Here is a 27,046-nt window from a genome sequence, read left to right as displayed (position 1 = left end):
AGAGCACACTTGTGGAGCCAGTGCTCGGTGCTGGAGCTTCAGCGACCAACAGGGCACGCACACCCGGGACTGTCAGGACCTCACACTCTAAGGTCACCACCCCACTCCTTGTTGGACAGGAAAAGGAGGAGGCGGGGTCAAGAACAGGCTTGTTCAGACCACACCAATGAAATTAACCACATCCATACTTCATAAGCTCCCAGTGGCTCAGACTGTAAAGAATCTGCCTGCAATGCAGAAGACTTGGGTTCAATCCCTGGGTTGGGAAGATCCCCTGGCGAAGGGGATGGCAACCCACTCCAGTATTCTTGCCTGGGAAATCCCATGGACAGAGGAGCCTGGCAGGCTACAGTCCATGGGGTCGCATGGAGTCGGACGTGACTGAAGCAAATAATACTTTCACACTTCATAGTATTAATACATTTCAAGATGTACCAGAAGTCTTTCTTTGGCTCCTATGGACAACCCTGCCCTCCCTCCAGAAACTCTAAGCAAATAATTTATAAATAGTCCATCTGGCTGACAGTTCTCCATCTCTGTTAACTTGTGCTGAAACTACAAAAAGGTGACAGTTCTTTCAAGGAGCTGGGTGAGATCCTCCCCTCACTGTGTAGCAAACACAAATATAAAGCGTGCCACCCTTGTATTTCCTTTTTTTAAAAAAAAAACTTTCTTTTATTTCGTAGAGTATTTTTATTTATTCTATGCTCCCGACCAGGCACTGAACCTGTGCCTGTGCAGTGGGAATTCAGAGTCTTAACCACTGGACCCCCAGGGCAGTCCCACCCTCATATCTTCTGACTGGTTCACTGATTTCTAGAAAAACGGGAAAACTCACACGTTTCCAGCAATCACTGATGCCTGTTATTCATCATAAACTAATTAAAAATAGCTTTAAGAATTTAAAAGTAATGATAAGTGCCCATTGAAAATAATTAAATAGAAAAAAATACTGGTTTTTCATATTTGGTGATTATTCTTGACCGTAACTCCCTTTGAATTCATTTTTATTTTTTTCCTATATCAGTAACTACTTCTATTTCTTATTTATTAACCTTCAAACCTTCAAACCTTGTAACCTTTCTTCAAACAAGTTACAAGAAAGGAAAACCTAGATACCAAAAAACTTAAGGGAAAAGGAGCAAATGCCAAAGAATGAAAGATTGGGAACATATTATTATATCAGCCAAACCTAGATAAGAATAGATACTGTAATTGAGCAAAAACTTACCTATGAACCTCTTGACAGGCAGCTCAGAAAAGAGATAATAAGTTACATGGGTCCCATTGCCTAAGAAAATGAGACTAGTTCATCAACATTAAACTTTAAGAAGAATGTCACAGTGGTATTTGTGTGACATATAAGACATTGCCCAGCATAATGAGCTTTAGTTTCATTAGTAGCTTTTTAGAAAGGGTATTATTTTTCATGTGGGCATTTATTTTATTGTGTCTGTCTTTTTTTAAAAGAGGTGTTTCTGTCTTATACTTTTCTGGTCCATGCTACTCTATTATACTGAAAAAAAAAATGCTGTTTTCAAACCATTAGATAACCAACTATCTTTCAAATCATTAGATAACCAACCTCTATCTTGAAGAATAGTGGCCTATGGGTACTTTGCCAACAAAGGTCCATCTAGTTAAGGCTGTGGTTTTTCCATTGGTCATGTATGGATGTGAGAGTTGGACTGTGAAGAAAACTGAGTGCTGAAAAATTGATGCTTTTGAACTGTGGTGTTGGAGAAGACTCTTGAGAGTCCCTTGGACTGCAAGGAGAGCCACCCAATCCATCCTAAAGGAGATCAGTCCTGGGTGTTCATTGGAAGGACTGATGCTGAAGCTGAAACTCCAATACTTTGGCCACCTCGTGCGAAGAGTTGTCTCATTGGAAAAGACCCTGATGCTGGGAGGGATTGGGGGCAGGAGGAGAAGGGGACGACAGAAGATGAGATGGCTGGATGGCATCACCGACTTGATGGACATGAGTTTGAGTAAACTCCGGGAATTGGTGACGGACAGGGAGGCCTGGCGTGCTGCGATTCATGGGGTCGCAAAGAGTCGGACATGACTGAGCAACTGAACCGAACTGAACTGATGGGCTTCCCAGGTGGCTCAGTGGTAAAGAATCCACCTGCCAGTGCAGGAGAGGCAGATTTGATCCTTGGGTTGGGAAGATCCCCTGGAGTAGGAAATGGCAACCCACTCCAGTATTCTTGCCTGGAAAATCCCATGGACAGAGGAGCCTGGCGGGCTACAGTCCATATGGTTGCAAAAGGTTGGACATGACTGAGCAACTGAGCGACTGAGCGCGGATGCACAATGGCTTGTAGCATGTAGAAAATTTAGTGGCTAATAGTCCATTTTGACCAATGACTTACAATCTCTTTTCCTCGCCCTTGTAAGAAAGGAATACAAGACTCTCCCATCAGGAGCAATTCTTATGCAAATGCCTGTCTGTTGTCACTTTCCTTCATCGTGAAGAACATCCTTTAGCATTTCTTTTTTTAACTAAAATTTTTCTTTTATTTTGGAGTGGAGTTATTTATAATGCTGCATTAGTTTCAGGTGAATAGCAGAGTGGTTTGGTTATACATGCACATACATCCATTCTTTTCATTCCTTAAAATGAGATTCTGCTGGTGACAAAACCTCTCAATTTTTTCACCCTCCCAAAGCTCCAAAATTCCACACCACAAAGCACAGAAGAGACGACTGACCAGAAATCCCTCTCTGCTCTTCTTTTCTGCATCTCAATTTTTTATCCAGTCTTTCCTTGAGCACCTGCTATGTGCCAGGCAGCAATGAGGGCCAAAGATGATATCCAGTCCCTACCTCTGAGTATCTCTCCCCACCTGGGGTGTGCAGGTATGAGGCAGTTGAGCTGTCTGTCAAGTTGGGGGAAGTTTGAACAAGGCTCTATAGTACGAGTAGGGATGGTGTCTCTGTGGGCTGAATTACTGCCTGTGTTAGCAAGCGTTAGTCATTCAGTCCTGTCCAACTCTTTGTGACCCCATGGATTATAGCCCACCAGACTCCTCTGTCCATGGAATTCTCCAGGCAAGAATACTGGGGTGGGTTGCCATTTTCTCCTCCAGGGGATATTCCTGACCCAGGGATTGAACCTGGGTCTCCTGAATTGCAGACAGATTCTTTAACGTCTGAACCACCAGGGAAGCCCTAGTAAGTGAAGTTATTCATTGTTATCCACACTGATAGTGGAGGGCACCTTATGCTCAGCTAGTTGCTCTAATGAATAGACTAAAAAATAAGGACTAAAGCATAACAAGAGTGTACTGCTTGCTAAAGAGATAGGCCTGGGTGGGTGAACAAGTTTGTAGGGTGACTCTTTTCCCAAAAGCTTTTCGGGGACTCAGGGTGATTGGGGGCTCAGCCAACTTCATCTGTGACTTCCGAGGTGGCCCCGAGGGTTGCCATCCCAGTTATCAGAGAGCAGGGAAAGAGCACGCAGGAGCAGTCATGGAAGGTTTCGATGGGTCAGACCTAGAAATAGCACATAACACTCTGCTCGCATTCCTCTGGCTGGAATTCAGTCTCGTGGCCACATCAGGGAGGCTCGGGAATATGGTCTAGCTGTGTGTTCAGGCAGAAGCGGAGAGCATGGATTTTGGTAAGCAGCTTGCAGTCTCTTTCATGAAGTGAAGTGTTAGTTGCTCAGTCGTGTCCGACTCTTTGCGACCCCATGGACTGTAGCCCACCAGGCTCCTCTGTCCATGGAATTCTCCAGGCAAGAATACTGGAGTGGGTTGCCATTTCCTCCTCCAGGGGATCTTCCTGACCCAGGGATCGAACCCGGGTCTCCTCCATTGCAGGCGGATTCTTTACTGTCTGAGCAACAAGGGAAGCCCAAGTCTCTGTCATAGGGGCCTTTCAAAACTGGTAAGTTTCCTGTGATATAGTTCCCTTATTATATATTAAAGTTACAGATTTAGACCATTTGCCTCCCCAAGTAGACTCTGAGATCTTCAAGTTTCAGCAACCAGGGCAGGACAAAGTGTGTGGTATGTGGTTATTAAATGGTTCTGAATGTGTGAATGAATGAATGGTGAGCTGGGGTGATGGTAGCTAGCCAACAGATTCAAATGCTTCTTACCGTCTTTTTGTTTTTGAAGTATAGTTGATTTACAGTGTTGTGCTGGTTTAAGATGCACGGCAGGGTGATTCCGTTATGTGTATACACACCTGCTCTTCTTTGTATTCTTCTCTGTTATGGTTTATCACAGAATATTGGACATAGCTCCCTGAGCTCATAGTAGGACCATGTTATCTATTTTATATACAGCAGTATGCACCTGCTAATCCCAAACTGATAATTTATCCTTCCCCCACCCCGTTTCCCTTTTGGTAACCCTGAGTTTGTTCTCTGTGTCTGTGAGTCTGCTTCTATCCTCCTGACCCAGGGATCAAACCCGTGTCTCTGTGTCCTTTTGCATTGCGGAGATTCTTTACCTACTGAGCCACCTGGGAAGTCCATTTTGTGGATAAGCTCATTTATCTGCTTTCTAAAGACTCTACATATAAGTGATATCACATGATATTTGTCTTTCTTTGTCTGATTTACTTCACTTAGTATGGTAATCTTTAGGTCCATCCGTGACGCTGCTAATGGCATTGTCTCATTCCTTCTTATGACTGGGTAATATTCCGTTGCACATATACATATATACACGCATGCATGCTCAGTTGCTTCAGTCATATCCGGCTCTTTGTGACCCTTTGGACTGTAGCTCTCCAAACTCCTCTGTCCATGGGATTCTCCAGGCAAGAATACTGGAGTGGGTTGCCATGCCCTCCTCTAGGGGATCTTCCCAACCCAGGGATTGAACCTACGTCTTTTGCGTCTCCTGAATGGGCAGGTGGGTTTTTTACCACTGAGCCAGCTGGGAAGCATTACTCACTAGATCACTGGTTTATTATGAAAGGATAGGATACAACTCAGGAAGAGCCACATGAATGAGATGCAGAGGACAAGATACGTGGGAAGGACCTGGAATCCCATGCCCTCTGGATGTGTTGTTCTTCCCACATCTCTACTTGTTCATCAACCTGGAAGCTCAGTGAACTCCATCCTTTTGGGGGCTTCATTATGGGGGCATGACTGATTATAATACATCCTTTTGGGGCACTTCATTACACAGGCACAAATGATTAAGTTTCCAGCCACTAATGGTGACTAAGCTCAAGCTCCAGCCCCAAACCCTCCTAGGAGGGCAGGGGGAGGAAGGGGGAGGGGAGACTGAAAGGCCCACCCTATCATCACAAGGTTAGTTCCCCTAGCAACCAGGTCCCATTCTTAGGTTAGTGGGGAGCTTCCCGAAAGACACCTTGATTGCTCTCCACACTTAGGAAGTTCTGAGGGTCTTAGGAGCTCTATAGCAGGTACAGAACAAAGGCCAAGCTATCTGTTTTTACAATAAATCACAGTATCACACCCCCAGAGCCCAGGAGGGTGGCTAAGTCACAAACACCCAGGGATCTCCTATTTAAGGCCGTTTGTGCAAAGAGCCAAGTGAATGGTGTAAGAAGGGAAATAAAAATGGAGTCGGTATTGCCAAGAGAGCTCTGTGTGTGTGTGTTAGTCGCTCAGCTGTGTCCAACTCTTTGTGACCCCATGGACTGTAGCCTTCAAGGCTCTTCTGTCCATGGGATTCTCCAGGCAAGAATACTGTAGTGGGTTGTCATTTTCTCTCCAGGGAATCTTCCCCACCCAGGGATTGAACCTGCATTTCAGGGAGATTCTTTATTGTCTCAGCCACCAGGGAAGCCCAAGAGAGTCTCTAAAATGCCATTATTGCCTGGAATGTGTTTCTGGAGCTGGAACAGCTGAACTACACGCTGTTCTCTAATCACTGATTATGGGAGAAGGTGGGCATGAAAGCAGGGCTCCAGGCAGCAGTGATCCCTCTATCAGTGGAGGGAGTGGCCAGGGTGGCCAGTGGGGCCCTGGAGGCCAGCTTCAAATCCCTGTGGCTCCTTTACGTGATGGTGGCTCCCAGACAGTGGTGTGACTAAGGCTTTGGGCTGCCTCTTAATCTGAGCTACCTGGGTCACTCGTGTGAATTCATTCCTTGAATGCTGTCAAGGAAGGATGGACCTTGAGTGCGCATCTGCTGTATCACCTGTCCAGGTATTCATCAGGATGGTCTCTGGTTGTTTAGCCATACATGGAGGTTTTTAGGATGTGTTTAGATACACACCCTGGGGTGTACAGTCTTGCTCTCAGTTCTGATCTGGGCAGAAATGCACAAGGGGAGAGGGATGAGCAGGACTGGGGATGGAGGAAGGAAGCCCCTCCCCTGATATCCTAAACTAGAGGCCTCCATTGTCCCACCAGCATGCATGCCCACTCCTGCCCCTCAGTGTTCTGTCCCCTACCTTCCAGATGCTTCAAGACCCAGATTCAGGCTTATTATCTTTCCTGAAGCTACTTTGACTTTCCACCTTTCTGGTTCCCTCAATATAGACCAAAGTCCACAGTCTAGAAACAAATTATGGAATCTTTACTTGCTGACTGTAACTGTGTTTCTGCACATCATCAATATCTTCACAAAGTGATGATATTGATACATTTCTCAAGTGCAGGGACCCAAGTTTAAGTCCTCTAGAAACTGCCCAGCAGAGACCTGGGCACATGTACCGGGCTGCTCCTCAACCCAGTAACTGACCAGAAGCTCTAAGTGACTGGGAATAGCTGCCTTTGGTCCATTCATTCATTCCTTCATTCAGCAGGTGCTAAGTGCTAGGTTGTGGTTAGTCATTAACTCGTCTGTTAAGTTTAACATTTAATGTTTAACTCCGTCCATCCGTTTAGTCTTTAAGTCGGACCATGGGGTCCGACTCTTGTGACCCCATAGGCTGTAGCCCACCAGGCTCCTCTGGCCATAGGATTTTCCAGGCAAGAATACTGGAGTAGGTTGTCATTCCCATCTCCAGGGGATCTTCCTGACCCAGGGAACGAGTCCAGGTATCCTGCACTGCAGGCAGATTCTTTACCAACTGAGCTACAGGCTGGATGTATAAGGTGTGATTTCTGCTCACACGAAGTTTAAAATGAAAAGAATAAGACCAACGATCATAACCACTTTTTATTTTTTTTGGTGTCAGCCCTGGTGCACTGAAGGGCTGCTCTGGGGTGTGGGGGGAGGGAGAGACAGGGCAGCTCTGAGGCCATGGTGGGGGCAGCAGGGGTGTGGAGACCCCTCAAGGGCCCCAGAGGTGGCCCTTGGGTCAGAGGTCACCCCTGCCCTGAGCCCACTTTTGGTCTGTAGGGCTCTCTTCTTCAGGGGTGTAGGGGCTGCCAGGGTGCCCCCTTCTCTTGCTGCCCTGGGAAGGACCCTAAAGACTAAACCTTTGGCGTTAATTCAGGGTGTCTCTCCAGCAGTGCCCCACCCACCCTGCCTCCAGGCAACTGCCCTCCTAGTGTCTGGGCACCAGAAGACATTATGACAGTCATCATCAGAGGGAGCTACTGCTGGTGGCTCTAGGCTGTGTGTGTGTGTGTGTGTGTGTGTGTGTGTGTGTGATGGGAACACCCCACCCCCTCCCCTATGGCCAATGTGAGCCTGGCTAGCTAAGCCTGTGAGGACTGGCTGGGGGTGGGGGTGCGGTGGGCAGCTGTGGGGAGGTGTGGTTATGTTCTTAGGGCTGCCCTGGGGTCCCAGGCTCAGCGCCTCAGCTGCTCTGGGTCCTGTATCCATGCTTTCCCATCCCCTGAAGCAGCTGTCCCTCTGTGTCCTTGTCTTTCACAGACATCCCCCTGCTCCCTGGCTCCCCACGCCGGCTGAGCCCGCGGACCGTGGTTAGAGGGGGTCAGGGCCCCAAACATGGACAGCAGTGCCTCCAGGTGCCGGGTCCCCCAGCCCAGCGTCTGCAGAGCAGTGTCCCCCAAGGGTCCGGCCAGGCGTCTGGCGGAGGGAGCCCTCCCAACAGCTCCGTGAGTACTGGGGCAGTGTGGATGGGCGGGCCTGTGGGGCGCCCTCCACTTGGGGGCACCCTCCACTTGGGGGCACAGGGGGTGTGTTGTGGGTTTGTGTGTGGGGGCGGGGTTTCTGTTAGGCTCCCTTCATCCCCTGTCTCTCCAAGACGGGATGGCATGCTGTCCCGATAGCACTGGGTCCCCTGGTCAGAGGAGGATGGGGAAGACAGAGGTGTAAGAGGCCCGGTGGCCCCGCCCATTGGCCTGCAGGCTCCCCGGCTCCCCTCTCTCAGGTCTGAGGAGCCAGGCCTCAGCTGGGGCGCCTCTGAGGCCCTCCCCTGTGCCTGGCGCTTCATCTGGTTGCCCAGGTGACCTCTCAGGTGGCTGCGGAGGCAGCTGGGTATCAAACCGGTAATAAACAGGGAAACACCCAAAGCGGGAGGCAGGTCCCTCCCCTGGCTCCACCTAGTTCTTTCTCCTCTTCTCAACCTCGCATCGCCTGGAGAGCAGACTGGAGTGGACCGCAGCCTCTCTGGCAGGGTCCTCGCCAGTGGCTGGGGAGGACGGAGAGCGGGTAGAGGAGGATGTGGCGCTGTGAGGCGCAGAGTGGACAGTGAATCCCCCGTGGGGTGGGAGTGGGGTGGGCCAGGCAGCTAGAAATCGGCCTTTGTTCCAATGGATCCAGAGAGCCTGCCGGTGAGTACGGCGTGTTTGCAGGCTGGCCTGCAGCTCTGCGAGGAGGTAGGGGTGTCGTGGTGCGTGTGGGGGGACCTGCGTGTCAGAGTGGGTAACGCAGGTGTGCACAGTGTGTGCCGGTGTAAGGCCGAGTGCCCGCCTGCGCGCGTGTGCTGGAATGGGGCTTGGTGTGCGGAGGGAGGCGGGCCGTGGGATGCGCGGGGTTCACGCTGAGTGTGCGTCTGTGTGCGTGAGCATGCGTGTGTGCCGCATCTGTCGGTCGGGGCTAGACCCAGGGCTGGGGTGGAAGAGTGGCAGCCGTGGCCGATGAACTCGGTGAGGGCCTGGCCTCCTCGTCCCCCTCCCGGGTCCCAGAGTGCCAGGTCAGCCTTCCGCGCCTCTCGCCTCTCCCTCACTGGATGTCGCCGCTCCGCATCCCCCTTTTTCCGGCCAGGTCATCAACAACTACTTGGAGGCCAGTGAGCCGGTGTCCTTGGAGGCCCGCGTGAGCCGCATGCACTTCCATGACAACCAGAGGAAGGTGGACTACGTGCTCGCCTACCACTACCGGAAACGTGGGGCGCACCCCGGCCACGGCTCCCCGGGCCACTCGCTGGCTATCGTCTCCAATGGCGAGACGGGCAAGGACCCCCAGGCGGGGGCTCCCGGTGACATCGAGCTGGGGCCGCTCGACGCCCTGGAGGAGGAGAGGAAGGAGCAGCGAGAGGAGTTTGAGCACAACCTGATGGAGGCCGGGCTGGAGCTGGAGAAGGACTTGGAGGTGAGGTTGGGCAGGTGACTGAGGGTCTGGGGTGCGATGGCCGTGCTGGGCTGGGTTCCTGGCCATCGGGCCACGTGCAGGAAGCCTTTGGCTCTGTTCTGGCGTCTGGCATGCTGTTTTTCTTTCCTTCTGGTGGGCAAACCAGATTTTCTTGCTCAGGGACTTGAGAAAGCGTTCTGGGATCCCAGGTGCTGGTGGGGCCAGTGGTGCTGGTGGTGGGCACCCATCTGAAAGTTGGCTTAGAGATAAAGACGGAAGTTAGAGATAGAAGGCAAGGCACTTCTTCCTGACTTGCCATCCTGTGGCCTTTGTAATGTTTTCCTTGGAATGAAGACCTGATTTGCCTGTTGTGCTTTGGATTGAAGTTTCTGTCTAGGAGACTTACATTATTAAGAAAAGTCCTTGCCTGGGACTCCCAGGGAGTTGGTTATTTGGGAATGGAACATCAGACATATTTTATCAGCTTGTAAGCTATCTGTATTCTGACCTCTGACCAGATAAATCCATTTATCTACACGTTTATCTCTCCATCTGTCCGTCCATTCACCCATCCATACTTACATCCATCCATCCATTCATCCATCCTTCCATCCATTTCTTCACTCACTTCTCCATCCATTTCTTCATACCACACGATCCTTTAAAGATGGCTGGCCCTTGCCATCCCCTCCAAACTCACCTCCTACCCCTCCCACTCTCCGCTGCTGGCCCCAGCCCACTGGCCTTATCTCGGTTGTGTCTTCATCACTCTTACCTCAGGGCCTTTGCATGGATTGTCATCTCTGCTTTGGTCTCCCTTCCTCAGACCTGTGCATGTTCAGCCCCTCACTTCAGACCTCTGCTTGAATGTTACCTCCTTCAGACATCTTCCCTGACTATCTTAGATAAAGTACCCCCCCGGCCCCACCCCTATCATTCTGTACCTTGACCCTGCTTCACTTTTCATCATCATACTTAGCACCTGAAATAGCATGGTAGATTTATTTTTCATCTGTGCCCCTCCCAGCTCCATGAAGGCAGGGGTCTTGTTTGGTTCACTGCTGTATCTTGAGCACCTTGGACAGAGTCTGGCATATATAGGAACTTAACTAGCGCTAGTTGAATAAATGACTTCCTCAAGCCTCAGGTTCTTCATTTGCAAATAGACACTCTGCAGGATTGTAGTTTTACATGCCCCATTGTTAGACGGGCCAATGAAAACATCTAGCCCAGTGTCTGGTACACAGTAGATGCTCAATAAATATTCATGATTATAGAAAAGGGTGTCATGCTGAAGGATGGGCTGACATTCTCATCAGATACCTGTTTTGTAAGTTTCACATTAACTCCATCCCCAAAGGGAAGGGACATCCCCAGAGGTCATTCATCCATTTTGCTGTCCCCAGGCAGGATGGCGTGTGACCCGGCTCTGACCCTGGCTGTGCTGACCTGTGCTGCTTATCTACCCTTAAACCAGGAGCCCCTTCTAGCGTTTTTCTTTGCGCTAGTGGAGGGCCCGTGTGCTCTTTAAAGGCTGCTTTGGGGCTCCCCAGCTGTGGGGTGTGCTGACTTTCACCTTGGGAAACCCAGAACTTGCTTGGTGCCTCTGACTGGGGTCTGGTTGGAAGGTTTCTCGAGGCATGTTTTTTTTTTTTTTTCCAATTATTTTTATTAGTTGGAGGCTAATTACTTCACAACATTGCAGTGGGTTTTGTCATACATTGACATGAATCAGCCATGGAGTTACATGTATTCATGTTTTGAGAGCTGGGCAAGGAGCTCTTGGCGTCACCGCTGTGGGAGGCTGTGCCTTCCCTGTGTGTCAGGGAGTCAGGGAGGCTCAGGCCGCGGAGGCCTGGGCCTTGTGCCCCTGCTGAGTTGGGAGACGGCAGCCTGTCCCAGAGGTGGACTCTGGAGTCTGAACACAGATGTCTACATCCCAGGCCAGGCATCTGTCAGCCTCACGACCTTGGGCAAGTGGCTTGATCCTTTGGAATCCCAGTTTCTTTGTCTGTAAAAAGGGAATAACAATACAGTCTTCACTGGGTTTTGATGAAGAAGAAACCTGACAACTAGAAGTATCTGAAGGTGTAACAAGTCAGTGTTAACTGCTCTTGTTATTATTGAGAGTTGCCAGATTTAACAAATAAAGATTCAAGATACCTAGTTAAATTTGAATTCAGATTAAAAACAAATAATTTTTTTTTTTTTTTAGCAGAAGTGTGTCCCATGCAGTATTGAGGATATTTGTTGTGTCTAATTGCTAAGTTATGTCTGACTCTTTTGCGATCCCATGGACTGCCAGGCTCCTCTGTCCATAGGATTTCCCAGGCAAGAATACCCGAGTGGATTGCCATTTCTTTCTCAGGGGATCTGCCTGACCCAGGGATTGAGCCTGTGTCTCCGGCACTGGCAGGCAGGTTCTTCGCCACTGAGCCACTGGGCAAGCCCCTTTAGGGACATACTTTACTCAAATTTTATTTGTGGCTAATCTGAAATTCAAATGTAACTGCACTGCTTCTAGTGGGCTGCCATCTTTGCTGCCCCCCAGCATGTTTTATTTTGATTGCTATTGGATTTTGTGAGCCTCAGCTGGGAATTAGGAGGGCCCAGAGCTAGCTCTTAGGACTGACGAGTGTTTGGTGGGGGCTGCTCGGGGCTCCCCTGCTGTGGGCGTGCTGACCTTCCCCTTTGGAAACCCAGAGCTCGCTTGGTGCCTTTGATTGGAGTCAGGGGAGTGTGTCCTGGACTGTTGTCCCTGCTGTGTACTCGCCAAGATTGCTTCCCTCCTGGCCCCTTACCCTGGCTTCAGGTCTAGTTAACTCTTCTTTCTCGGGGCCTTTCCAAGCTACTCAGCCTCCCCCAAGTCCCTTCTGTCATCAGAGCCTCTACCACTCATGTAGCCATCCTGACCTACTCTCTCGCAGTGTTTTGCTTTATTTTTTCCCCTCTCCTTCTCTTTTCCAAAGTTATGCGTTTGGGTACCACTGATGCAGAGTTGAGTTCATCACAGTTCTCAGTCATGGCGCATTATTATCATTGGTGTGCAAAGGTCCTTCTTGTGATTTATTTATTTATATAGAGATAAATCCTGGAGTCGATGGTCTTAACATTGACACTCAGACTCACAAGAGACAGGGGTTCCTGCCATAACTGCCATTGGAGGAGGGGGTACCCTGGTCTTGAGCCCCTGATCCTCTGAGTAGCCTGATTCTAGACGCTGAGAGGAGGGAGGAATTTTCCTGAGACCTCACAGGTGTGTGTATGGGTTTGGGGTACCACCACTGCCTTTTTGCCCTTGCTGGGAACAGGGATTGTGGTTGTTGTTACGTTGCTAAGTTGTGTCCTACTCTTTGTGACCCCCTGGACTGCAGCACTTCCCTGTCCTTCACCATCTTCCCTGTCCTTCACCATCTTCCCTGTCCTTCACCATCTTCCCTGTCCTTCACCATCTTCCCTGTCCTTCACCATCTCACGGAATTTGCTCAAGCTCATGTTCATTGAGTCGGTGATGCCATCCAACCATCTCATCCTCTGTCGCCCCCTTCTCCTCCAGCCCTCAATCTTTCCCAGTATCAGGATCTTTTCCAGTGAGTCACCTCTTTGCATCAGGTGGTCAAAGTATTGAAGCTGAAGCTTCAGCATCAGTCCTTCCAATGAATATTCAGGGTTGATTTCCTTTGGGATTGACTGGTTGGATCTCCTTGCTCCCTTGGGGACGGGGGAGGGGCTTTCATGTCAACCTTCTCCCTGATTGCAGTCCTGCATCAGGCCTGGGGGCTTGGCCCTGGAACCCAAGGCCTGCAGCCACCTTGGTGCCTGTGCTCCTTGTGATTTCTTTTAGGCCCCTTACCCTTCCCTGTTCACTGCCTCCTGCCCCCAAAGGCCGTCATTCCAATGCTTGATGTTTTTGGGAAACGTATCGTGTTGCTTTTGCTTTGTGCATTTTTTTTTTCTTTAAAAAAAGACAGTATTGCTTAGGACAGCTTTTTAAAAATTTATTTGTATTGGAGTATAATTGCTCTACAATTTTGTGTTAGTTTCTGCTATACACAAAGTAAATCAGCTATGCATATACCTATGTTCTCTCTTTTTTGAATTTCCTTTCCATTTAGGTCACCATAGAGCATTGGGTAGAGTTCCCTGTGCTGTACTTTAGGTTCTCATCAGTCATATATTTTATAACTAGTGTCAATAGCATATGAAAGAGTCTTACATTTTCTCAAAAATTGGACAGAGAGGTCCCCATCCCACATACTAGTTTCCTCTATTATTGATACGGTACATTTATCACAGTTAATGAGCCGCTATTGATACCTTTCATTAACTCAAATCCCTTCTCTGTTCAGAGTCCCCTGGTTTTTACCTTCCCCCTTTTTGTCCTCCAGGATCCCAGCCCAGATCCCACATTGTATTTACTGTCATATCTCCTTAGGCTCACCACCCTGTTTGTGGTGACAGTTTCTCTGAACTGTACGCATTTTTAATTTACATAGTGGTGCTCTGTCTTAAACCCATTCTGTTCCCTTCCTTTTTGTCTCAGCACTGTATTTTTCAGACCATTCATTAGTGTTGTTGTTGTTTAGTTTCCAGGTCGTGTTGACTCTTTGTGACCCCACAGACTGCAGCACACCAGGCTCCTTTGTCTTCCACCATCTCCCAGAGTTTGCTCAAGCTCATGTCCCCTGAGTCGGTGATGCCATCCAAACATCTCATCCTCTGTCACCCCCTTCTCCTCCTGCCTTCAGTCTTTGCCAGAATCAGGGTCTTTTCCAGTGCGTTAGCTCTTTGCATCAGGTGGCAAAGTATTCCCCGGTGCACATGTGTCTAATTCCTTTTTTCTAACAGATGAGCGCTTGTTTACCTAGTCACTCCGCTAATGATAATGGGCACCCAGGTTGTCACCCAACAAGGCTGTGAGTGAATTGTCACCTCCTTCAGGGCTCATGTCCCATGCTCTTCTCCACCCCTTCCCCTCACCCCTAGGTCAAGTTGGTGCTAAACCCTGGTTAGAGGTGGAGACCATGAGGGTCTGAACAACCTTCTGGAGGCTTGTTGGGGTCTGAACTGCTCTCTGGGTCAGGATGCCCAGCCTCTGGGTGTGAGCAGCAGCTTGGAACTGGTCCCTCATGGGGCAGGGACACTGCCCTGCTGCACCTGGTGGCTGTTTGGAGAGCAGGTGCAGCGGCCCCGCCTTCTAGACTGTCAGCCCTCTCCTGGGCTGGATGGCCTCTTAGGCTCTAGCTTCACTTTGAGTTTAAGGCAAATGGAGAGGAAGTGAGTTTCCTATTGGAGACCTATGAAAAATATGCACTTAGCCTTACAAATCAGAAGAACTTTGTGACCACCAAACTCTAATGGATTGAGTATCGTGGACTTCTTTTCAACTCTAATTGATATCTGGGCGTGCTTCAGACTGAGGAGAACTAGTGTGTCCCTTGTTTGGCGTTTCACCTTTCATTTTGTGTAGATATTGTCATGTATTGACAAGGTCCACATTTGTATTTTAAAGACTATTTAGTATTTATTGGATGACTAAGCCATGGTTCACTTTATATTTTCTTATGTTTGGCCATTTGATTAGAATTTCATCTAAAGACCTTGCTGGAGATGCCTCTGGGTGACAGAGACCCCTGCAGCCTCACTGCCAGTTCCAGTAAATGTGGACTCCCCTTTGGAGTCAAGCATCAAAATCACTGCATTTGAGTGGGAGGTGAATGAATGCAAGCAGTTAAGGGACTACCCAGCCTTGAGCCCCCAGACTCAGAGCAGATGGGCTGAACAGGCCTCCCCTGACCCCCCACCTCCTCCTGTGCTCCCCCAGACCTCCTGCCCTGACCCAGGGAGCCAGAGGAACAGAGGCAGAGACTTGGATGCTTGGGTGGCACCAAGGGGCATCTAAGTGGTGGCTGAGCCCAGAGCCAGGACAGCATACGATGCCCTTGATGGGCCTGGAGGGCATGTTTACACAGCAGTGCAAAAACTTTCTCCCAAACTGCAGGCCCTGGAATTCCAGCAGGCATGCCCCAAACTTCATCTCTGTGGGCAGTGGATCTTCCCAACTGGGAATGGAGAAGGTGCATGGACAGGGAGACCAGGTGCCCCCTTGCTCGGTGCTGGCTTTCCTGGGATTAGGACACCCCTTAGGACCTCTCGCAGAAGCTGCCTTTGCACCGCGTGGTCTGACTTCTCTAGCAGGTCTACAGGCTGCTTTTGGCAGTGTCAGGCATGGGGAGGGGGGCGCAGAGTGCCAACCCGGAAGCCCTGGAGGCTCGCAGGTTCACTCAGGAGGCAGAGCCCTTCTCTCTGACCTGCTATCGGGTGGGAACCCAGGAATAACCAAGCTCCTCTGTCTCTACGGAGAAGAGATCACCTCCCATCAAGACAAAGGATGTCTCTGACATCCGACTCTTCGCCCTGTGGCCCTGACGCCTGACAGTTCAACCCAGATTATTGTGCTGAGTCAAAAGGAGTTGTCTAGGGGACCTCTGGGGTACGGGACGTGGGGACCTCCCAGTGGGGCTCATTTAGGGGAGAAGCTGGCAGGCTGGGAAAATCAAATGCTGCCTCACTCTCTTCAAACTGGAGGCTGCTGTTTCTTGACCTAGCCTCTGTCATTATCCCGTTCTTGCACGAAAAATCTGCTTGCAATGCAGGAGACTGCCTGCAATGCTTGAGACCTGGGTTTGATCCCTGGGTCAGGAAGATCCCCTGGAGAAGGAAATGGCAACCCACTCCAGTATTCTTGGCTGGGAATTCTCATGGACAGAGGAGCCTGGCAGGCTACACAGTTCATTGGGTTGCAAGAGTTGCACACGACTTAGTGACTAAACTACCAGCTTTTTCGTGAAGAGTTTTTATACATCTGATTAAATAACTGATGGGAACCCTTGTCCTCCTAGGCTTTTGGACAGTGGTGGGGCAACATTATGAAATTGCTGTCTTTCTCCTTATGTGGTATCCGTCCACAGCCCTGCAGATGAGACCCTCAGACCTGAGGGTTTTCTTCTCTCTTACCTGTATCATTTTGCTTTGCTGGGAGAAATGGGGTGTAGGAGATTCCCTGATTCTCAGGAAAACCTTGCCGCTTGCTTTTCTAGGGTGACCTGGAGGTCTTCCTGTCCACCGCTCTGCCTCCAGGCCCCAGGCAGGTTGTTGGGCACTGGCCTGAGGGAGTGGTGTATTTCTGTGGGGTGGGGGTCCCTGCATCCTTATCGACACCATTGTGAGATTAGTCTGTTTCCTTCTCAGGAATAGAATAGGAGTTTGCATTCTTAAGAAGGCCTATGAGGGAGAGCAGGGAAGATATGAACGTGGTATTTAATGACACTCCAGTCCATTCCATTTCTTGGTGATGCTGTCGTGTTCTCATGGGTGTGGGTAGTGGTCCCGTGGCTGTTGATTTGCTCTAATGACTGGGGAAAATGCACTGATTTCCCCCTGGCTTTGGGATGTGTTCCTGTTCCACTCACCCCACCCTGAAGCAACATACCAGAGCCCAGGGCGTCTCACCTGCCTCTTTCCTGCCCCAAGGGAGCTTCAGGAAACACAACAGCCCGAGCAGCCCTTGCCCGCTGGGACCACACAGCTGAGCGCAGCAGGGCAGGCCTGGGTGGACTGGATCTCCGGGGGGAAGTACCCCAAGCAGCCTGGGGGCGGGGATTCAGAGAGAAGCAAGGAGAGCAAGTCAAGTCCCCCAAACGTGGGTGAACATCAATTTCCTTTTTCAGAGTTTGTAATTAAAAACTAACATTCATGAACAGAGACTGCTTGGGTAAGTCACTCCAGCTGTCAAGATGCCCCAAAGGGAAGCAGAGGCCAGAGGAAACCCACCAGGCTCCGTCTCTGGCTCCATCTCTGGCTGCCTCTCTCCTGCATCTCCTTCAGCAGACACTGCCGATGCGGTGTCATGTCCTGAGCTGGAGCTGATGCCACGAGGGCCTCTGGTCTAGTAGGGGAAGCGGCCCTGACCACAGAGAATCACAGGATCAGGCCTGAATGTGCAGTTACAGAATAGGGAGAGAGTGCTGGGAGCATGAACAGTGGTCTGGTGATGGGAGAAACCCGCCCGGAAGCTCTAGATGGAATCGCCTCCCTTCTCCTCACTCCTGGATGCTCGGGGCCCAGCACTCCTGAGTGGGCTATGTCTTCGACTCTCATCAGATCTCCAGTGGGCATTCACCCCCCTGCAAGCTGCAGAGTTGGGGAGGACAGTGCAAGTTTAGACATGGGTGTTGTATGTGGTGGGGGTCTTCTTTGAGCCTTTGAGGTCTGGAGAAGCCCAGTGGTTGTATCTGGGGCTTGAGGGATGGGGAGGATGGTTCTGGCCACCAGCCTTAAGTGTCCCCTTGTCCTCACTGTGGATGGGGTCTCCCTGCTACTCCTGGTCGGCTCCTTATGCTGCCCCTATGCCTTCTCTCTGATGACCCCTGGGGCTACATGGCAGCATCAAGGGTTCTTAAATCTTGCAGGTTTTGTGACTAGGGTTCATCAATTCAGATGGTAGAAAATGGCACTTACTTTCACCAACATTTAGGTACGTGCATGCTAAGTCGCTTTAGTTGCATCTAACTCTGCGACCCCATGGACGGTAGCCCGCCAGGCTCCTCTGTCCGTGGGGATTCTCCAGGCAAGAACACTGTAATGGGTGGCCATGCCCTCCTCCAGGGGGTCTTCCTGACCCAGGGATTGAACCCTTGTCTCATGTGTCTTCTGCATTGGCAGACAAGTTCTTTACCACTAGCATCACCTGGGAAGCCCCAACATTTACTCAAAACATAGCATTTACTTGAGTTAAGGATATAGGTACAAACTGACATTGCTGTGAGTAGCTGGGAGTTTGTCACCAGTGGAAGTCACATATAGCTTCATATCCCCTTATAACGGCTGCACAAGTCTCTGTCAGCCCTGAGGCTCGTCATTCGTTTGAAATGATGACAAGGTTTAGATGTGCTGCTAGGCTTGCTATCAGATGCATTGTTTAAGCAGTATGTATATGACTATATCATACATTTCCCTAGAGGCTCAGATGATAAAGAATCTGCCTACACTGTGGGAGACCCAGGTTCAATCCCTGGGTCGGGAACATCCTCTGGAGAAGGAAGGGCATGGCAACCCACTCCAGTATTCTTGCCTGGAAAATTCCATGGACAAAGGAGCCTGGCAGTCTACAGTCCATGGAGTCACAAGAGTCAGACACAGCTGAGCGACTAACACTTTTACTTTTTCACTTAAAGCAGTTAGTGTATGACATTTACATTTAACTATTTTGATTCCTGTGTGATGAGTCTTCTCTTTATTCTGTGTGATTATTGTACACACTGAAACATTCTGAGAAGGGGTTCATAGATTCCATCTGACTGTCTTAGGGCTTCAGACCCAGAAAATGATTCTGAACCCCTGAACATCACTCTGCAAACCTAGAAGAAGCTCAGACAGACAGTGACTGTTGCCTGCCTGCTGTGTGAAGGGAAATCAGATGGGAAGGCTTACAGGCTGCTTCCTGGAGACTGACTGGCTCAGAGAAGGTTCCCAAGGAGTCTGGAGGCAGGGGCATGATATCGGGGGCCTGGGTGGGGCCAAGCATACCTGTGACGTCAGCTGACCCTTCCTTGCTAGTTGTATTTGGAAGCGTGTGGTTTGATCCACAACGTGATTGGACCCAAGAAGGAAGCTGAGCGGAAAGAGGGTTGAGTGGCTCAAGCCCGGGTTCTAGGTCCTGCACTGCCACCAGCTGGCTTCTTTCTGGATCTGGAGACTGAGCGTAATCAGGGATCCTGCAACGCTGGATCTGAAGGGACTGGCTTTCTAGGACTTAGACGGACAGAGTTGGGCTGCAGTAAAAATGGAGACTGTTTTCTCCATGTACTCAAAAATTGCACCGATAAAGACAGTTTTCTCCATTTATAATTGTTCTTACATATTTTTTCCTTCAACCTTTAGCAGCTGTTAGCACTTGGCTGTCCGTGTGTACTCAGTGAGGGCAGAGCAAATGGGTGAGAAGGAGAAGAACGTTAGTGGGAGAACGTAGAATTGGTCAGTTCTGCTTAATATAGCGATTTTTTTGCTATTTTTTATTGGAGTATAAGTGCTTTACAACCTCATGTTAGTTTCTGCTGTGCAGTGAAGTGTATTAGCTATTTGCTGTGCTTAGCCGCTCAGTCATGTCCGACTCTTGGTGACCCCATGAGCTGCAGCCCGCCAGGCTCCTCTGTCCTTGGGGATTCTCCAGGCAAGAATACTCAAGTGGGTTGCCATGCCCTCCTCCAGGGGATCTTCCCAACCCAGGGATTGAATCCAGGTCTCCCGCATTGCAGGCGGATTCTTTACCTACGAGCCGCTAGGGAATATGTATGCATATATCCCATCCCTCTTGGACTTCCCTCATCCCACCGCTCTGGGTCATCACACAGCACCAAGCGGAGCTTCCTGGGCTTACACCAGTTCTCGTTGGCTGTCTGCTTACACGAAGTGGTTGATATATGTCAGTGCTACTCTCTGAGTTTGACCCACCTTCTCGTCCCCATGCTGGGTCCACATGTCTGTTCTCTACGTCCGAGTCTCTATTCCTGCCCTGCAAATAGGTTCACCTGTATTATGTTTCTAGATTCCATATGTATATGTTAATATACCATATTTGATTTTTTTTATTTGGTTTTTCTTTCTTTTTAAAATTAATTTATTTTTAATTGAAGGATAATTGCTTTACACAATTTTGTTGTTTTCATCAAACCTCAGTGTTTTTTGCTTTCTGAAATACTTCACACTGTATGACAGATTCTAGGATCCATCCGCATCTCTACAAATGACCTAATTTCATTTCTTTGTTTTTGGCTGCCATTAAGAGAAGTGCAGTTGGTTTTGGTGGTGATCTTCTGTTGCCTATCCTGTGAGTTCTTCCATGAAAATTGTTCTTGGTTCGAATGTTGGAATTAAGCATGTCAGTATTTGGTCCTGCACAAGCGTCGGGTGAGGGGATGGTGAGTTGGGTAGGCTGATGGCCTCTGTCCAGGGGACACTGCTGCTGTTGCTCCATCGCTCAGTCACGTCTGACTCTCTTTGACCCCATGGTCTGCAGCACACCCGGCTTCCCTGTCCTTCACCGTCTCCCTGAGCTTGCTCAAACTCACATCCATTGAGTCAGTAATGCCATCCAACCATCTCATCCTCTGTCATCCCCTTCTCCTCTTGCCTTCGATCTTTCCCAGCATCAGGGTCTTTTCCAATGAGTCGGCTTTTCACATCAGGTGGCCAAAGTATTGGAGCTTCAGCTTCAGCATCAGTCCTTTCAGTGAATATTCAGGGTTGATTTCCTTTAGGATGGACTGGTTGGATCTCCTTGCTGTGCAGGCGACTCTCAAGAGTCTTCTCCAGCTCCAGGGGAGATATCAGGTTAAAAAAGAAAGAAGGACACTTATGTAGTATCAGATAAGTTAAAGATATATTGACATCAAATGGAGACTTTGCAGGATAATTGAAAAGGGACTCAGGTTCTCAGCATTGCAAACTGTTATTTGATGCTCTGTTGTATCTTCCTTAATCTAATGCTCCTTGCACTTGGGCAGAGTGACCAAAACACTTAGCACACCCTCTGGAGCTTCACTTGTTCACGGATAGATTGAAGACTTCGAGAGCCAGGATTGTGTTTTATTTCTTTTTTGTGTGTTTATTTGCACAGTGCCCGACACACAGTAGAGACTCAAGTGTGCTGAACTGATTCAAAGCATGATGCGTGGCAAGGATAGCATATTGCAGAGTTGTTCAGCGGATGGGACAGTCCCCAGGAGCTGGAGTTGTCAGGGAAGGCTTTCCCAAGAAGAGGGAACCCCCTGTTTCCCCTAACCCTGCCTCTGGTCTCAGCAGCCTGGAACCCTGCCCGCATTTCCTCTCCCCGCTCCCCACCCGAGCTCTAGCCAGTTCCTGCTTCTTTGCAGTAGCTACTGTGGGGAAGAAAATGCCATAGCCATCTGCATCTCCCCTCTGCACCCCTGACCCAGAGAGGAGGGTGGAGGGCACTGGAGGAGGGAGTGAGAGGAAGCAGGGGCCGGGGAGACAGGCCCAGACAGACAGACAGACGTTAAACCTGAGCCCTTCCAGCTGCCCTTCGGGTCCCCAGTTTAGAAAGTTTTGACTTCCTGCCTGGGGAAGAGATTGAACCCCAGGGGTCTCCCCCCACCCACTCTGTTCCTCCCTCTTTCTTCCTCTCAACACCCTCCAGCTCTGCACTCGAGCAAATCCCACAGCCCAGGATGATTACCGTTGCTGTGGACTTGTTGATGTTTGTGTTTAGGCAAGGCTCGTCTCCATGATGTGATTATGAAATCCTTCAGAAACACACGGAGACACAGATTCTTATGGACCGTACGTCGGGAACTGTCTGCGTGACCAGGACTGTGTCCCCAAGGCTGCTCTGGCTCTAGGACCTCGCTTTCGTCTGGTCACAAGAGATTTCCTTCCCGGAGTTGCCAGGACTGTCTGTTCTCTCCTGCCTGCCATGGGGGCCACAGGAATCTGGACCTTTCCTTCCTTGAGTGTTTTTTGTTCCTGTTGTTTTGTGTTTTGACTTTTTTAGGCTGCACTGTGTAGCATGTGGGATCTAGTTCCCCGACCAAGGATGGAACCTGGGCCCCCTGCATTGGGAGCGTGGAGTCTTAACCACTGCACCCTCAGGGAAGTCTCTCCCTGAATATCTTTTATTACATATAGTTAAGTAAGGGTTCAACTTCATTTTTTGGCATGTGGATATTCAGTTTTTCTAACACCATTTGTTGAAAAGACTGTCTTTTCCCCATTGAGTGGTCTTGGCACCCTTGTCAGAAACTACTTGATCAAATATATGCATGCATGCTTAGTCACTCTGTTGTGACTCTTTGTAGCCCACCAGGCTCCTCTGTCCATGGGATTTCCCAGGCAAGAATACTGGAGTGGGTTGCCATTTCCTTCTCCAAGGGATCTTCCTGACCCAGGGATTGAACCTGGGTCTTCTGCATTGCAGACAGATCCTTTACTGTCTGAACCACTTAGAGAAGCCCTCTCCTTGAGTATCTTAATGTTGCTTTTGAAGATATGAGTCACGACAAATACTTCTACTGTGCTGGGGCACAAAGAACCACTCATTGAATCCTTGTAACTACCCTGTAAAAGATGAAGTTTCACTGCCTTTATTTCTCAGATAAGAAAACAGGTTACTCGGTCAAGGTCAAAGAGCTTAGTACCAGGGAAGGATTCAGATCCTTCGTTTACATCTCTATCACTGCACTGTCCCACTTCTGGGGGGCTGATGCTTCTGCCCTCTCAGCTTGGTGTGGGGGAGGGGGAGTCCTTGTTGTCACCATGGAGATTGTCGGCCACCAAAGCAGGTTCAGGAGAAGAGCCGGGGGCCTCTGGACTTGGGAGTGTTCTCTCCTTTCCTCTGTCCCTGTTTTGCCCCATCTGTCTCCCCTCTTACCTGCCGAGGTGGGAGATCATGAGACGGGGAATGGCCGGATCCCTGCAGGTACCTTTTAATTACTGTGTTTGCAGCAGGAATCAATCTGCTTGGGACTTACCCCTGAGACAGTGGGGTGGATCTGTATCAGCACATGGGGTGAGAGGTGGCAGGGGTTTTCAGGAGAGTGAGGCTGAGGGCTGACTCTGCAGGAACCCCAGGGAGGGCGGGGCAGCGTGGCATCAGGAGTCACTTCGGACAGTGAGCCCGCGTGGCGCGTCAGTCCCCCAAGTGCAGGGCTGGGAGGACCCCTACGGGTGTGTCCTGCTGTGGCCAGCCCGTGGGCATCAGGACGAATAAGGGCGGGACCTGCTTGTCTTGGGTGCCCAGCCTCTGCCTTCTGTGGCTTCTCCCACCTGGTTCGAGCATCACTTTCCGCCTTCACGTCCACTCTCAGGTCTTTCATTCAAACCCCTCGGGACAGCCAGGCTTTGCAGCAGCTGCGTCTTTAATAAGGATCAAAGCCGTAGGTGATGGTAGCAGACTGGGCCCCGGCAGATGGAGGACTCTGGAAATCATGCTACAGTGACCCTTTCCTTTTTGAAGGACCATGGCCCCCCTTTTTCCTTTATCCCTGCTTTCATAAGCTGCTTATGTTTTTGGTGCCTAATGCCTGCACAGCCAGGCAGCGTTTGGGATGGAGCGTCCCTGGTGTTCTGGGGCGCGTGGAGGTGTGAGATGAAGAGGAGAGTGTCTGCACGGTCAGCACACTCAGGAAGGGTTGGGTGTTCAGCGAAGGACACAGAAGGCAGACAGTCCTCAGGGTTGTGCAGGTATTCCTTGTGTGGGCACATGTGATGGGCAGGTGGATAACCTCTTCACCGCCTCTTACACACTGGGTCATTCCCTCCTGTTGTTAGGATGCTGAGGAAATGGAAGAGAATTCAGTCATTCATCTTGACTGGAGCCAAGCAGAACCACGCAGAGATGCTGGGGTCTTACTCCCCAAACACAGCATCCTTCCCTCCAGGACCGAAGGGCTGTGGTTCACTGGTGCTCCGCCCACCTCCACTGGTTTGGGTGCACATATTCTGCACAGACACTGTTGTCCGCACATATGTGAATACATGCAGCCAAGCTGACTTGCTACAGTGACTGGAGCCAGGAGGGGCAGGGCTGGAAGGTTTCTTGAAGGAGAAAGTTCTGGTGTCAAGTGAGCTTGGAATCCCAGCTCAGCCGCTTAGTGATGTACAACCTTGGGCAGATCGTATGATGTCACCTGTGACTTGCGTTTTCTCCTCTGATCTGTTTGAGTTGTTTTGAAGACGAGTGGTCCATCGAGGGGTACATGATAGTTCTCAAGGCAATGAATAATTAAATGAGGGAACATTCCTTCAAGTGTCTAGAGCAGTGCTTGGGACATGTTAGAAGCTCAGCGTAGCTGCTGTTCTAGTTCCTGCCTCTCAGGTCCCCAGATCCCTACAAAACTCCCGTCTTTTCCTCCAGGCTGACATGTCTGTAAATGAGCCGGACTCTCCCATCCTAATTATTCTCACTCCTCTAGTGACCTGGCTTCATGGACCCCTTGTTAGGCTCTAACACCTGTCAGTGGTCCAGATGCCCTGGAGAAGCCTCCTCCAACCAGCTTTTTTCTTTTCTTCTTTCTGGGGTCTCCAGAAATCTCACCCAAGGGCTGATTGATGTGTGTGTGCATGCATGCATGCTAAATCGCTTGTCATGTCCGACTCTTTGTGACCCCACAGACTGTAGCCCACCAGGCTTCCCTGTCCATGGGATACTCCAGGCAAGAATACTGGAGTCTTTTGCCTTGCCCTCCTCCAGGGGATCTTCCTGACTTAGGGATTGAACCCCCATTCCTGCATTGAAGGTGAATTCTTTACTGCTGAACCACCAGGGAAGCCCCAAAGGCTAACACCTGATATCAGATACCTCACCAGGAGGCTGACCATCCCCAGGAAGAACCTGGAATCGCACGGACCTTTGCATGGATAGGTCATCCATCTGTGTGCCCTGGTCTGAGCTAGAAGTCTCGCCTGCTACACTGAACCTCTGTTGTAAAAATTCTCATTACGCTGTAAGTGTGTTAATGTAGCTTGTTGCAGAGAGCCCTTTTAAAAGTGGTAATTAGCCTAATTTATCTGCTCTCTACACCTGCACTTCCCCGTCTCTGGTCTGATGGAAATGTGACACACCTCTGCCTTTCTCACTGAGCTTCCATGAGAAGTGAAATGCTCTGTGTATCCTGAAGCACCATCTAGCCCATGATCCAGCCAGAGGAAGAGAGACGAGAAACCGCCTCTTTCACTTGCTTGTGTGGTTATCTCAAAGCTCAGGAGGCAAGTTCTTCTTGAGGTCTAACCCAGCTCCCTCCAGAGCAACCATCAGTTGGTGAAGGAACAGGTCAGATGGTATACATTTGATTGGCCCCGCTGGGTCTGAAGTGCGTGGGGACTTGTGTCGGGGGCCTCGTTTTGAGCCTGGCCCGTCCTAGGCAGTGGAGCCAATGGAGGATTGGAGAGCACCGTTCTGTGAGCCCAAGGAGCAGGTTGTCTGGCTATCTGCAGACTCTGGTCTGCCTGCAGCTCTTCTCCCAGCTTGGTCTCACACTCAGAACAGGTCATGTGACTATCCCCAGCTCTGAAATTTCAGTATTTTCAGTTGTTTTGGGTTCCTCCATCTCCTATCTCCTGTAGCATCTACAGGCAGGCCCACTCTCTGTTTTCTGCAGAATCACGTGTTCCTCGGTGAACTGTGTGGGGGTATCTGAAGGTCATCTGGGCCATGCCCCTGCCTCTGGGACAGGCTTCCTGTGTCCCAGAGCTTCAAACATCTTCCCAGGGATTTCTTCATTTCCTTGGGTAATATCTCCCTACCCTTCGTAGCGACAAGGTTCTTTCTGGAGTCTGACTTGACTCTCTCTTGCTGCCAGCTCCACCCCGTGGTCCACTCACTTCTGGCCTCCAGGGAGGCAGAGAACAGCTGCCTGGTCCTGCCCCTGTTCCTTCCTTGTTCTTGTTGGGGTAGCACCTCCATGCATCCAGTCCATGAATCCCCCAGCAATTTCTTTGTCACTAGATCACATTGCAAGCTCCTGTCCAAGTGCCGTCTGGCCTCTTCCTGTTCCAGGCTTCTCCCTCCCACCTGAGTATTTGTGTTTCTGGTTATTTATCCCCAGATGCAACGACTGCATTTTTCCAGGTTGAATCTGCTCGTTGTTACTTCCTGCCCGGCTTTGCTAACATCTCCAGGTCCCTTTTGCAGCCGCTTCTGCAGGCTCGCTGGACCTGGAGACACGGGTTTCCAACCTAAGGAAGGCAGACTCTGAAGGGAGTGGGGTGGGGAGAGCCGGTTCTCCTGCTGAGAGGGGCCCCACCCAATGCGAAGTCACGGACTCCCCAGGAGGACATCTGAATTGATGAGCACGGAAAGCCGTCAGGCGCTGCCAGCAGGGGGGCGACCGAGACGAGACCAAGCCCGTCCCAGCTGTTCCGCCGGCTCACATCTCCTGGGCCAGGAACAAGGAGACGCCTTCCTGCCCTCTTGGCCTCGGCTCTTTCCAAACAGCCATTGCCAGTTCTAATTAAATACTCAGCAGAGGAAGCAACGAGCCCCAGAAGAGGGGATCGGGGCCATTTCCTGTCCGGGGAGGGGGCCAACCCAGGATGGCAGGGGCCACAAGTTAAATGAAGAGTGAGCGTGGATGCTCCCCCACGTCTTTTGGAAAAGGGAGAGTTATTTTATTTTATTTTTCTATCTGATTTTATCGTCGGCCCTGATGACTCAGAAAGTCAAGAGTTGGAAGGGACCTTCGAGAGTCTTTCCTGCCAGTCTCACTTTCTTTTTTTCAAACCTTATTTTTATTTATTTTTGGCTGTGCTGGGTCTTCGTTGCTGTGTGGGCTTTTCTCTTGTGGCGAGTGGAGGATCCTCTCCGGTTTCGGTTCACGGGCTTCTCCTTTAGGTGGCTTCTCGGCACGGAGCATGCGCTCCAGAGCACAGGCTCAGCAGTTGTGGTGCGTGGGCTTAATTACTCCCTGGCTTGTGGGATCTTCCCAGATCAGGCTTCAAACCCATTTCTCCTGCATTAGCAGGTGGATTCTTTACCTCTGCTGCTCATCTCACTTCACAGGAGGCCCTTGGACGTTCAGGAACTTTCTCAAGTCCACAAAAGCATTCCCAGTCGTTCTCTGCCCTGTAGGGGCTTCCCAGGTGGCACTAGTGGTCAAGAACCT

General features: G+C 50.2%; 1 protein-coding gene across 2 annotated transcripts in view; it reads left to right on the top strand.

Annotated features, from left to right (window-relative positions):
* Positions 1-27,046, top strand: part of ANO2 (anoctamin 2) — a 335,456-nt gene that overhangs the window by 4,580 nt on the left and 303,830 nt on the right. Inside the window, exons 1-3 of one of the 2 annotated variants that reach the window (XM_043441195.1) lie at positions 3,127-3,628; positions 7,767-7,951; positions 9,063-9,389. In XM_043441195.1, coding sequence (XP_043297130.1) covers positions 3,619-3,628; positions 7,767-7,951; positions 9,063-9,389 — 522 coding nt within the window. In that variant the 5' untranslated portion in view covers positions 3,127-3,618. Of the gene's footprint in view, positions 1-3,126; positions 3,629-7,766; positions 7,952-9,062; positions 9,390-27,046 lie in introns of those variants that run through there. The other variant, XM_043441194.1, reaches the window with a different exon arrangement.

This window comes from Cervus canadensis, chromosome 21, assembly GCF_019320065.1.
Source record: "Cervus canadensis isolate Bull #8, Minnesota chromosome 21, ASM1932006v1, whole genome shotgun sequence".
NCBI lineage: Eukaryota > Metazoa > Chordata > Mammalia > Artiodactyla > Cervidae > Cervus > Cervus canadensis.
Note: the sequence above shows the minus strand (reverse complement) of the source record. Positions and strands in the feature narration are given on the sequence as shown.